The sequence below is a fragment of the Petaurus breviceps genome, unplaced genomic scaffold (genome assembly GCF_028583685.1).
Source record: "Petaurus breviceps papuanus isolate PSGF00001 unplaced genomic scaffold, PetGlider_PUasm1.0 90784, whole genome shotgun sequence".
NCBI lineage: Eukaryota > Metazoa > Chordata > Mammalia > Diprotodontia > Petauridae > Petaurus > Petaurus breviceps.
The window spans coordinates 6,257,505-6,271,358 of NW_027187345.1; the positions used below are offsets into that span (position 1 = coordinate 6,257,505).

Here is a 13,854-nt window from a genome sequence, read left to right on the forward strand (position 1 = left end):
GGTGGGAACTTAAACAAAGGTGGTAAGAAATAAAATAAATCATTATCTGTAGATATATGCAATTGAAATTTTTTTGTAGTGTCTTAAAAGATAAAACAATCAAGATCTAATCATTCATGTGAATTTGTTCCTTCATGATATATATTTTTTTAAGTTAAGAAGAAGCAGTCACAGAGTTGTAGAGTAAGAGCTGGCTTCTGGGGTAGGAAGATCTGAGTTCAAGTCTCATCATTGAAACAAACTGACTCTGTGACCCTGAGCAAGTCACTTAACTTCTCATAGGTAGGAGTTTTTTTCATCCAGGAATTCCATTTAGCAAAAATAAATAAATAAATAAATAGAAATCACAGATCCAGTCTTTTTAATATAAAACTGATTTCTCTTATACCCAGTATACTCGTTAGATATCCTTCTAGACATCACGGGGGATTCAGGCAAGGCAATCCAATTAGCTTAAACTGAATATAATTATAAGGCAAATTTGCTACTACTATACACCTACATACTTCATTCCCAAAGCAAATATGACTGTTTTTATCATCTTGTACTAATGCTTTCGTCTGTGCAGTAGAGAACTGAGTTTATTTTGGATCTGTTTAGATATAGTGAAAAAACATCGAAATGAATATGTGGAAAGATAAAATACTTCATATTCAAAGATTCTGCTAATAGCATTGTAATCTATGGATTCATTCATTCTTGACAGTTTTCATATATTTAGGAGGTGTCTATCATTCTCTTTGCAAATACAATCTGTCTTTTGCCTAATTAAAATAGTTGTTCCTTTCAATACCTTGGACACTTTATCATGCTCTCTCCTCTCTTCTTTTTTTCCTTCACATTCAGCATTCTTGTGTTTTTACTCTGCCTTTTCTCTCCATGAGCTGTTCTTTTTTCTCAGTTTTAAGAGTGGACAATATAGTGGATCATCAGAAGTTTGATTTGTTGTTCCCTGTGTTTAAAGTTCTGGGTTTAGCACTGGGTTTAGCAATCTGGTCATATTTAGCCATATTCTCTACTCATCAGACAGAGAGAGAGACCATGACAGGCATGGCATAAATTTCTTCTAATGTGGCTATTATAGTATTATTTCATTCACTAAAAAATAAGCATATCTATTTGTTTTTCAAATAAAATTTAGGATGTTAAAACCGTGATTTAGTTTTTCAATTCAATATTCTTCCTTTGGAAAAAAAAAACAGTTTAGGACAAATGTCCTGATGGTCTATTCCCTTACAGGAACAGCATGGCCATGCTGGGTGAAATTCACTATTTTGGGCAATAAAATTAGGTTGGGGAAATGAATACACAAGGCTCAACCAAATCATTGTCCCTTCATAAATCCCTACAGTTACCTTAAATACTTCTTCCACCTAAATTTATGAAAAACATTGCGTATATATTAACTGTATTAGCAAAACCAACAAATAAAACGTAATTATTAAGTATCATGTTGCTGTTCTGGGAATCTAATTTCATGTCTTTTCAAGGAACAGTTTTATAATCCAATCTTTAATGGGATTTTTTTTTCATGGACAGAAGTAATGGATTTTTTTCACAGTCTTATAAATGATACCGTAAGTTCAAACATAATGAAAAGTTTTGACTGACCATGTTACTTTTAAGTTATACAATACTTGTGCTTGTGTACATTGAAGTTTCAGATACTTGTCAAATTCCATATAACCAACAATAATAGTACAGTGATCCTGAGACCTGTATGTGTGTCTTCTTACTCCAGAGATCGAGTAGTTGCTACCATTAATCTGTGAGTAGTTGGTTATATGGGTTTCTAAAATGACCTGCCTATCACTCTGTTACTTTTTTTTCTTCCTCAGAATGATCTCAAACTGCTTTTGACATCACTAGCAGATAACAAATACATCATTCTGCAACAGCTGGCTAGTGTGGTGGATAAGCCTGCAGCAGAACAAATAGAGGTATTAATAGTTACCTGTTTCTGAAAAAGGAGGACAAATGTAACAAATAATGTAGAGCTTCTGGAGCACATCAGCTCAAATAGTCACCAGAATATCAATATATGCCCTATGAGAGAGGGGAAATGGATCTTTTTTTTATCTCCAAAGCTAGATGCCACATGTTTACTTCCAAGAAATAGTAAGCCTTATTTAAACCAGGCCAAAGGATTAGTTTCCATCTTCCAGGAAGTTTTTGGAGTACACTAGAATTTATGGACACTGCTCTATTTTTTTTTCCTAGAAGTGAAGAAAATACTTGTATTCAGGCAAAATCCCCTTCTTTTGAAGACCTCTGGTCCTATATGCATTCCTTTGTCATATTATTTAAGATAATCTTTTTGCACCATGAATGTTAAATATATGATAAATGTAAAAAAGACAACTAGATCTATGTTGGCACCATCAAATGTACAGGGAATACAAGCAGTAAAAAATAAAATTCTGATTAGAGCATGCATTTTAATACCAAAGTATCTAAAGTGAATAACTGTTTCTGCTACTGGAAATATCTAAGCTGAAGAACAGATTCTGTCTTTGCTCAGCAGTAACTGATTATCATCTGGATAAAGAGACTCTACTTTGGTCCAACCATTTTATGATTCTCTCAGGCACAATAAATGTTTATTCTAATCTTTGTGCTTTTGCTCATGTTCAAATCCCTTGCCTAGAATACCCTCTTCCTGTTGATGTAAATCCTATAAAGTCTTCAAAGCATGATTTAAGTAATGTCCTTGCCATAAAGGCTTCTCTATGACTAATTATTTCCTTTGTTAAGCTCCTGTAACCCATATGTCCCGTTATAATTAGTTAGTGCACAATTATATGCCTTTTTGTAATGTTTCTAATTAGAATCAGGACTTGTAAAGCCAGAAGAGACCAAAAAGATCCCTGATAGTCCAGGGATTCATTTTAGAGATTAAGGAAATGAGACTTAGAGAGATTATATGATTTGTCTCATGCCACAGCAACTGGTGGCAGAACTGACTTGAACTCGGATCTCCTGGCTCAGCCAATTTTTCCTACTTGACCATGGTGCTTTTGAGGTGTTTCATGTGTATCATTCTTTTTTCTTTTTTTTTTTTTAGGACAATTGGGGTTAAGTGACTTGCCCAAGGTCACGTGGCTAGTTTTTGTGTTAAATGTCAGAGGCCAGATTTGAACTCAGGTCCTTCTTTCTCCAAGGCCAGTGCTGTATTCACTGTGCCACATAGCAGCCCCATCATTATTTTTTCTTAAGAAGATGATAAGTACCATGAGACTGTGTATCACATCTTATATTTCTTCTGTAACCCCTCATAGCAGAAGATAGAATTGAACAATTTTAGGAGTAGAAGGGTTATGAGAGAGTAAAAAAAAAAGAACCTTAATTGATAGATTATATAGAAAAATCCCTAAGTAACTGAAGTAGGTTTACAGGTAGTGAACAACCAAGCCAGGATTCAAATTCAGGTCTTCTGACTCCAGGTCCAGTGACCTTTCCATTGTTAATAAATATTTTAGATATTTAATAAATACTTTCCCCCATTTGATTCCAGAGAGTATCTTCCCATGCAGGTGAGAAAATTCCAGTTAAATTTGTACTAGAGAATATATCTTATTTGAGGGCAAAGCCATCTGTTTGCTACCAATCCAAAGAAGAAACTGTTTCATAAATGTTTTCTGATTATACAGGAAGTTTTCACCATATCATAGAAAAAACAATAAGTATTCTTAAAAGTAATATAGGAGTAAAGTGTCAGCCCTGGAGTCAGGAGGACCCAAGTTCGGTTCCAGCCTCAAACACTTAACATCCACACAAAAAAACTGGCTGTGTAACCTTGGGCAAGTTACTTGACCCCAATTGCCCTCCAAAAAGGCAAAAAAAAAAAGTAATATAAGAGGGATGGCTAGGTAGTGCAGTGAATAGAGCACTGGCCCTGGAGTCAGGAGGATCAGAGTTCAAATCTGGCCTTAGGCACTTGACACACTTACTAGCCATGTGACTTTGGGCAAGTCACTTAACCCCAATTGCCCTCCAAAAAAAAAAAAGCAAAAATAAAAGTAATATAGGCAAGCTTTCTCTTCATCTGTTCTTCTCATCTACACTCCATTTTGAAGTACTTAATCAACAGAAACACATTATTTGTACTATTGGAACACTATTCCTTAGCTTTTAAAACCTCTATATTACTATTAAGGTGTCCAGCATCTACATATTGGATGCTGTTCCCTTCTCCCTATAATAGATAGTATAGTTTTCATGTATTTTTTTTTAAAAACAACACCATTTAAAAATGGGAATGAAGGTTGGGGTTCAAAGAACAATTAAATGGCCATGGAGATTGCATGAATGTTACAAAGAAATGTAATTTCTTTTATTCAGGCAATACAGCAGGCTGAAGATGGTCTGAAGGAATTAGATGCAAGTATCATTGAATTAAAGAAACGTGGTGACAAGTTGCAGATTGACCAGCCCACTGTGCAAGACCTCTCTAAACTCCAGGTAAAGATTCAGTCAATGGCCATTTTATCCACATTTTCTGTTTTGTTCCATTCTTCACTTAGTACTCTAAATATACTATATACTTAAATGTCGAATTAAATTGAACAAAGTACTGTAATTATTAATGTTTCAGGGTTCATATTAATAAAAATCAGTCTCTCCATTACCTCCTTGATTTTTTTTGTAATGAAATACATGTTACTTAGGTACTAATTGATGAATCAGATTTTCTGTAACTTCTTTCAGTAATGGCTCTTTAGGATTTTTCTTTCCTTCATAATTTTTTCAGAACTGTGCTTTTACTTGAAAATAGTTTTATGTTTCACATGATATCGTTCCCTGGAAAATATATCACTTATTAACCCAATCTAGTACTAAAGGAAAACTTATATAGGACACTCTCTATCTGTATTTCCTCCCCTGCCCCCAAACATTTTTAGAGAAAAAGGAACACTCGTTCTATGTACTTTGCCATGTATTCTGTTTAATAATAGCTTTGACAGCTACAAATATAGCCATGTCTTTGTAAGTTTTAGAATACTTAATAATGTATCTGAACCTTGTATCAGTCACAAAACCAACACATCACTCAGAATGGAAGTTATAAAACTCTGAACTGAGCTCCCTGGATCATTCCAAGAGGTCTGAAAATTCTAGGCTCTCTTTCCTAGACCTTTTTTCTTGATGGGTTACCCAAAACCTGACACAGATGTGAAAATATGAGGCTGCCACAAATTGCTAATGGAATTTTTTATTAAACACAAAGTTGGCAGAGCAGTTTCTGTATTCCAAAAGTCTGCAAATAGTTGCCAATAAAACCCTGAGTTATCTTTGTATATCTTACTACAATAGTGTTAAAGGGATACATAAATGCAATTAAGATCCACAGGTCCTTTTAGGGAAATAAAATACATCCTTATTAAACAAAAAGAAAGGTTCGTTTAGTTGGCTTCATCTGTACACCTAACATTTCAAAATTCCTTATGTGGATATCTTTCTAAGTTTCTTTCATCATTATTCCAGAGTCTTTAAACATGAGGGAATAAAGTCAAGTAACATACTTGTAACTGAGCATGAGCATTATGTTTTACCATACTGGACATTTTTGGTCTTCCATAAACATTAATATGATACATTAATTGACTACATCCTTTAAAAATTCCGTGGTTGGTATATCATCCCCTACTAAAATGCAATTCCAAGTCAAATAGCTACTTACTCCACTCAGTTAACAAAATATTGCCTTAGTGCCTTAAAAATCTCTCTTTGTTCCCATTGAACTAATTAAAAATTAGTTTCTTTGAAGCCCTACAAAATGATGTTGTAATTGAGTCTGTAAGATGTTAAGGAAACCGTATAAACTTTCTCTAACGACTCGTGATAATTGTCTTTTCCTCTCTGTTGCTATATTTCTTATAAACCAAATTTCCACCTTTTTACTCCTCTCCATAGCTTTCCCAAAGTCATATAATGTAAGCCACATCTACATTCCCCTGTTAACTGATACTTGGCATCACTGGTAGAGCTGTTATCAGACCTATATTATTCCTCACAGGCCACACTCAGATTTATTGAAGTGTTGAAACATTAAATTCTCTTTTTTGGACATGATTTGTAAATATTATAGATGAATTAAAGGCAAATCAGTTGCCCCACCCTTCTAGGATATCTGTGGATAAGTAAGCATGATATAGTCACATTCATTTGATAAAGTGACATGTTTTTAGCCTGTTATTTGTCTGTATATCAAATGAAATTGGTTGCTTTTTCTGTTCTTTTAGGACATGTATGATGAACTGATGATGGTCATTGCCTCCAGGCGCAGTGGGCTAAATCAGAATCTAGCCCTTAAGAGTCAGTACGAACGAGCTCTGCAAGATCTGGCTGACCTGTTGGAAACTGGTCAAGAAAAAATGGCAGGAGACCAAAAAATGATTGTATCTTCCAAAGAAGAAGTTCAACAGCTACTTGACAAGCACAAGGTAAAAAATAAACACAATCATGTTTCTAAATACCTATTATTACACACAGCCATTTATATATTAAAACGTGATACTCTCAATCTTTTGAGTTCTTACTTTCTCTATTTTTCTTTTTACTTATATTTTACTATTCAAAGCAAACATTAAAAGTAGATCAAGCCCATTGAAAGAGGAAAGAACAAAGATTTGTTGCAGATTAGTTGAAATGGGATCTTGAGATATTTCTAAGTTGAAATGCATAACTTTTTAGTAATTTATCAAAAAGTAAGACCTTACTGGCAATCTCCATTCTCTCAATGGAAGGTAATCAAAGAACAGAATTCTTTAGAGAGAATCTAATCTCATCCCATATCCATATTCCCAAGTCTATTTTATCTGCTAATACTAATTACCTTTTTTTTCCCTCACAATTTACCTCTAGAAACATATTCCTTCTTGGTTTCTCCAGCCCAAGGGCGGCAACAGTTTTCCTGTTTGCCCTAGGAATGAACTCCTTCCTAGACTCAGAGATGAATCCCACCTCCATTATAGCTACAGATGTGTTGGTACAGATAAAGATGTTTATTCTTTCTCTTGCCTTGAACTTCCAGATATCTTCCTGGGAAAATAGAATTCCCATTTCTCTAAATGTCCATTCCACATGGTTACATAGAATGAAAGAAAAGGATAGCCAAAAAAGAGTGAGAAAAATGGCAAGATGAAAATTGGTATTTTAAGTCATTTTAAGGTTTACAATGCATTTTGCTAATGAACTTTTATTTTCTATGTATGAAGTAGGCAATAAAAATATTCTTACTATTGCTATGTTATGAAGGAAGAAACTGGAATTTACAGTAGCACAGTGCCTAGGTTCATGCAGCTAATAAGTATATGAGGAAATAGGTATATCTAAGCCTTTCCAACTTCTCCAGGAAGACCATTGTTCTTCCCACTGTTCCATGTGACTTCTTTAGGAGAGCATTCCCTCTGGTTGAGGTGAGAAACCAAGATCATAGAAATTACTAGATCACTAAACAAACTGTAAAACAACCTCTTTGTTTATTTCCAGATACTTAATGGGAAATGCTTTTAGCCTGCATGTAATCAGATACAATCCGTACTGGTTTCATGCTAATTATACTTGGTCCATTTGACTAGAAGTTAACAAATGGGATTTTGTGTGTGCCAAAGTAGAGAGTTAACAGTTACTAAACTGATAACACTGATGGGATGTTTAATGAACTTTCCTTAGTCTGCAAAATTACTAGTTTAGCTTTGGAATATTGTATTCAGAAGTTATTTATGATGGATGACAGCCTAAAAGTAAAATAAATGTGACTGAAACCCAGTCGGTAGCATGCCTTACATATGAGGTAATTTTTTTAAAAAGAAAACATATTTAGCCAAACTGTCTTACTTTTTCTTCTGGTGCCCTATAATCTGCTGCATTCAGATTGGGGTGGCATCATGAAGGTAAAATTTTTCAGATTTCATTTTTTTAGGTACTTGCATCCAAACCTTTATGATTTATTAAAGTTTTATCATTTTACCATGGAAGCATCTCTTTACAGAGCTACTCTTTTCCCTCAAGTCTTTGACATTATAATGAAAGATGAGTGTCAATTCAAAAGAATAGAAATTTTATAAAGAGACATATTTTGGCTCAAAGTCTTTCTCACATTTAGGATCATCTACCAATTAAGTGGGCTGCCTCATAGAACAATAAACTCCCCATAATTGAAAGTGTTCAGCTAGAGCCTGGATACCTGGCTTTGTAGGGATGTTGTTGGAATTCCAACAACAGATTATCTGAATGCTTTAGTGACCTGCAAATTTAATATCAGTTAAAACTATGCTTTGACAGTGAAGACAACTAAATATCTTAGTCTTTAAGGAAGAGTTAGAGCTTTCAAAAAGGAAATAATTTAGAGCATGTGGAGATGAAATATTCCAGAAAAGGAGCCTATGAGTAGAAACATAGAATGACAATGTACTTGGTGCAGGTATCCACGAAACAGTGCATAGATTCGTTTGTTTGGAGCAAGGAGTTTGTATAATGGAATAATGGGAGATAGATTGGGCAAAGAAAGTAGACTAGATGATGAAGGGTCTTTAACATGAAACTAAAGAATTTTGACTTCATTTTGTGGAAGACTATGAGCTGTTGAAAGTTTTCATGTAGGAAGTACTCCATAAAAAGTGATCTCAATTCCAAAATATCATTCTGGCAGCATTGTGGAAGGATTCTTGAGGCCATAAGATTGTTGAGGTAATCCAGATTTGGGATTTGGACTGTGATGCTGACAGTGAGTTTGGAATATTGTTACATTGCTCAAGCTGAATATTCTTTCACATTAACCCAATTCTGTCAATACTCTCATTGGAAGCAAATTTTAATGGAAAAGTAAGATGTGAATAGATTTGTGAATTCTTTGTTTTCTGAAAAATTCTAGGAGTATTTTCAGGGTCTTGAATCCCACATGATCTTAACTGAAACACTTTCCAGGAAGATAATCAGTTTGGCCATCCCAAAGGAAAACCAGGTCCACATGGAATTGATGGCTCAGGCTTCAGCTGTACTAAAGCAGGCTCACAAGAGAGGTGTAGAACTGGAATACATTCTTGAGGTGAGAGCTTCATTTTAACTTACTTTTTCTGTTGTAAACAAATGTAAGGGTATCCATTTAGGCAAGGTTTGGACATCCATGAAGCCTACTTTATACTTTAAAGAGGAGCACCTTGGTTTAATCAATCTTTGTTGTTGACATTTTCCCTGGGGTTCTACTACAGATGGACTTTTGCACAATTCCATACTTTTATAATCTTCAGAAATGTGAGTCCTAAGAAAGTATTAAATAGAGCCCTAATCTTATAAATAAGGTAGCCAAAACCTGGTATAATGCCAATGCAATATTCACAGTGCCCACAGTAGCTATGAGTATGCTGGTGTAGTTCTGAATCACAAAATGTAACAAACTCTCCACATGGAAGACAGAACCAAAACATTTATTCAAACACCAGAAAACCAAATCCATCATAGCAACCAAGAAGTTGGTACACATAACTAATGCAGCAAGCACTGACATCCCAAAGCCTTCCTTCCATCAGGCTTTGAAAATTAAACAGGTTACCTTAAGCAAATATGCCCTTCTCTCACTCATGCTAACTGCTCTGCCTCCACACTGCTTGCTCCCAGCTCTGCTAGTGCTGTCTCTCATCTCCTTCTTGCTCCACCCTTCCTGTTCCACCCTTTCAGCAAGCTTCTTCCTCTGTGGGCTCCATGTGACTACATTTGGCCTCATAAGGGGCAGGAAAGATCTTCACATTCCCATTCCCATTCCACCAGGTGAGCATATGACTGTATTAGCACAGAATGTGGTTTTGAATGCTATTACCCCTGTTGAGGACTTGACATGGAATAGAAACTGAACTGTTAGCACATTGTCTACCAAATTCAGAAACAGAGGTGGGGAAAACAGCCCTAATATGCTACCAGTGACTGGCATCATGGTCTCAATCTTTTCTGGGTGTTTGCCTTTGTCAGCTCCACAAGGTATTTTCAACACTCCTCTGCACCATCATTAGTACACTTGAATGGCATAGATAGTATGTTAATTTTTGCTTCATCTCACTGCCTTCTCTAGACAAACACTGGTATGTCTATGCTGCAATACATAATTTTTTTTGTGCTTCCAAGGAGGAAGTTTCCAGTCAACAATGATTTGTGGTGAAATTGAATTTAATGTTGACTCTAGGAAGCTTAAATTAAGTAAACAAATGAAGACTTCATACTGAGAAATTGCTGAGCCTTTTTATAAATCACCTTGTAGATAAACATCAATGATCTTTCACAATGAAACTGAAATCACATTTGAGTAGAAAGTAAAAGGGTTTGTATGGTAATGTAAGGTTAATAGCACATATTCATTTTAAAACTTCTTTTCGGTTTTAATAGTAATATCTCTTCTAAGAATTTATTTCCTCAAATACAATATACCAATTCATTTACTATGTGAAGGTACAGTAGATATGCATGACTGCATGTAATCAACTAACATATGTTAAATACCTTCTATGTGCCAACCACCGAGGCATTGTGGTTGCAGAGACAAAGATTAAAAAAAAAATTTCCTGCCCTCAAGAAGCTTACATTCAATCATAGAAAACGATACTTACATACTGAACTAAATAAAAATTTGCATAAAGTAATTTTAGGGAAGTTGAAAGCAGTAACTTCTGGGAGGTTCAGGAAAGGTTTCATGTAGTGCATGGCCCTTATGCTGAGATTTGAAGGAAGCTAGAAATCCTAAGAAGTAGAGGTGTGAAGGGAAAGCTGAGAGGTGAAATGGTTTCTATGAGGAACAGCAAATGGGTCAATTTGACTAGACCACAGAGTATATATGAAGGGAACTAATGTGAAATAAACCTAAAATATTAGACTAAATCCAGATAGTGAGGAGCTTTAAATGCTAAACAAGGTTTTATTTTATCATAGAGACAAGGGAGAGTCACTGGAATTTTTTTCTTTGACATGGTCAGATTTGTACTTTAGGAAGATTATTTTGAAATCTTTATGGAGGATAGATTACATAACAAAAAGAATTGAAACAGGAAGACCAATTAGGAGGCTATTAATCCAGGAAAAGAGTAATGAGGGTCCAAACTGGGGAAGGTCAAGGGAGGGAGGGGACTGTGTAAATGGCAAAAAAGAGGGATAAGTGTCAGAAATGTTGGAAAGACAGAATTGAAAAGACTTGGTGAGTGATTTGATATAGGGAGAAATACTGATAGAGAGTAAGGGATTAAGAATAATTCAGTTGCAAAATCTACTTTATGGCTAGAATAATAATGGTACAATTGACAGTATTGGAGAAATTAGAAAGAACAGTGGGTTTTAGGAGTAAAGTACTGAGTGCAATTTTGTACAATTTATATAACATCCAGTTCAAAGTGTCTAATAGACATTGGATTATGAGGGACTAAAGAAACTACTGATGAATTCTCAGATGATAGATATGGAGCTACAGGGATTTATAGGCCTCAATTTTTCTTTTCTTTTCTTTTTTGCATAGTGATAACAGCTAGGTGGCACAGTGAGTAGAGCACCAGATCTGCACTCAGGAAGCCCTGAGTTCAATTCCATCCTCAGATATTTAATATCTATATGACCCTGGGCAAGTCACTTAACCTTGTTTGCTTCCGTTTTGTCTTTAAAATGAGCTAGAGAAGGAAATGGCAAGCCACCCCAGGATCTTTGTCAAGAAAACTCCAAATGTGTTCACAAAGAGTCAGTCATGACTGAAATGATTGAACAACAACAACAAAGAGCTGAACCCATGGACATTGAGGAAAGAACAGAGAGAGAGAGAGAGAAGATGAGAAGGTCCAGGATAGACCCTAACTGAAAATTAGAGAATTAGACATGAATGATGATCCCTCTGATGAAAATGGGGAAGGACAGTCATGCAAAGTGGAACAAAACTAAGTGAAAGCAGTGTTAGGAATTGTAGAAGTCCGACTAAGGGCCACTCACTACAACAGTCTGAATGGGAGCTCTTTGTATGAATTCTAGAAATGTTAAAATGAGATCACTTGATCAGTTTATCCTCACCTTCTCTCCATTTTAATTCCTACACATGGAAGCAAAGGTCTCTCCAAATGTTTGGCAAAAGAGAAAAAGGAGAAAACCCCACACCAGGCTTACATGTCCAAATGATATATTTATTAAATAATCATCTTTCCAGTCTGCCTGAGCCAAGATGGATTATCTGGTGATGGACTTAGGGTGTTTTCTCATAGAAATAGGAACTTGATCTTTGTATCTTTGGCTAGGCTTCTGAGAAGCTCTCCAATCACAGGTGGTCATGAGCTCATAGTAAGAACAAAGATGCCAAACTTTGTTCATGGTCTGGATTTCTGACTTTATTCTTAGCTTTCTTTTGCCTGTCTCCAGGCTCTAAAACATGGTTAATGTTCAGTTAGGATGTTTTGGTCAGTATTTCTTATGTTTCATCTGTAAAATAGACTATCAGCTATTCAGAGATACAATAAAACTTAATATATAATCTTACACAAACTTTAAATTATCTCACTTTCTTCTGAGTACTTTATCTTCCTCCATAGCAACCTAAAATGTGACAAACAAATCAAAAATTGCTTTTAAATAGTTTCTGAAGTTCATGGAATTTAATTTTTATGTAAATCTGAAATATAAAAGAAAGGAATATCTGTTACAAACAAGTTCTCACCATCACTTACCTTTCTATCTCACAAATATAACAATATATATTAAATTTCTATTTAGACCTGGTCCCATCTGGAGGATGACTATCAAGAACTCACCAGACAGTTGGAAGCAGTTGAAAGTGGCATCCCAAGTGTTGGTTTGGTGGAAGAGAGTGAAGAAAGATTAAATGACCGGATAACACTATACCAGGTTAGTTATCATTGAAAAAAATATTTTTATTTTATAGTGAACCAAAGATTCACTAGACATTTCTCATAATCATAGAATCAAAATAAAATTAAGCTTTAATAATGTACTTTTATTTGTATTAAATTATACACTAATGAAGCAATGAATGAAAAGCAATGAAACTTCATATTAATATCAAGTTGACCATTTGGAGAATACATATATTTATATATGTGTATGACTATCTATACATACGCCTATTATATATTTATATATACACACATAGATACACATAGATGGATATGTACACACATATATACATATGCTTACACACATACATGTATGGTTCTCAACCTTAAGGCTTTCCTATTAACTAAAATCAAGGGCATTCATTATAAAACACACATATACACACATGATATATGAAATAATATGGAGAGAGCCTTTAGTTTTCTTTTTTCATACTATATACATTTCCTAAATTTTTTCTTCCATGCACATTTTTTCCAGTTTATCTTGAAACCCAATCATTAGCTAAATAAGTTTCAATTGGTTGGATTTGGAAAATGCCTGTATTTACTATGTAAATGTTTGTTGAAAACTAAGGAGAAGATTAGAGCTTCACTATAAATGGAAAGTTGACGTTTTCATTGTGGTTGTTAGCACAGAATATAACTAGGCTTCACATCAGTGAAGGATACTGTGGGGCACTGGAGAAGGTATAAGATTCAATAAGGGAAAAAATAAGCTGTAAACTTGCTGAACCAATGTTTTTGTTTGTTTTTTGTTTTGTTTTGTTTATATCATTTTAGCGGCTGAAATCAAGCTTATCTGAATATCAGTCAAAATTATACCAAGTACTGGATGATGGGAAAAGACTGCTGATTTCAATTAGCTGTTCAGATTTAGAAAGCCAGCTAAATCACCTTGGAGAACATTGGCTAAATAATACCAACAAGGTTACTAAAGAACTGCACAGATTGGAGACAATATTGAAACACTGGACAAGGTAATAAT

General features: G+C 34.8%; 1 protein-coding gene across 9 annotated transcripts in view; it reads left to right on the plus strand.

Annotated features, from left to right (window-relative positions):
* The window catches only part of SYNE1 (spectrin repeat containing nuclear envelope protein 1), a 575,153-nt gene that overhangs the window by 446,388 nt on the left and 114,911 nt on the right, over positions 1-13,854 (plus strand). For all 9 annotated transcript variants that reach the window (XM_069069647.1, XM_069069646.1, XM_069069648.1 and 6 more), the window contains 6 exons: positions 1,839-1,940; positions 4,342-4,461; positions 6,243-6,443; positions 8,876-9,049; positions 12,727-12,858; positions 13,650-13,846. In XM_069069647.1, the coding sequence (XP_068925748.1) occupies positions 1,839-1,940; positions 4,342-4,461; positions 6,243-6,443; positions 8,876-9,049; positions 12,727-12,858; positions 13,650-13,846 (926 nt within the window). The remainder of the gene's footprint in view (positions 1-1,838; positions 1,941-4,341; positions 4,462-6,242; positions 6,444-8,875; positions 9,050-12,726; positions 12,859-13,649; positions 13,847-13,854) is intronic.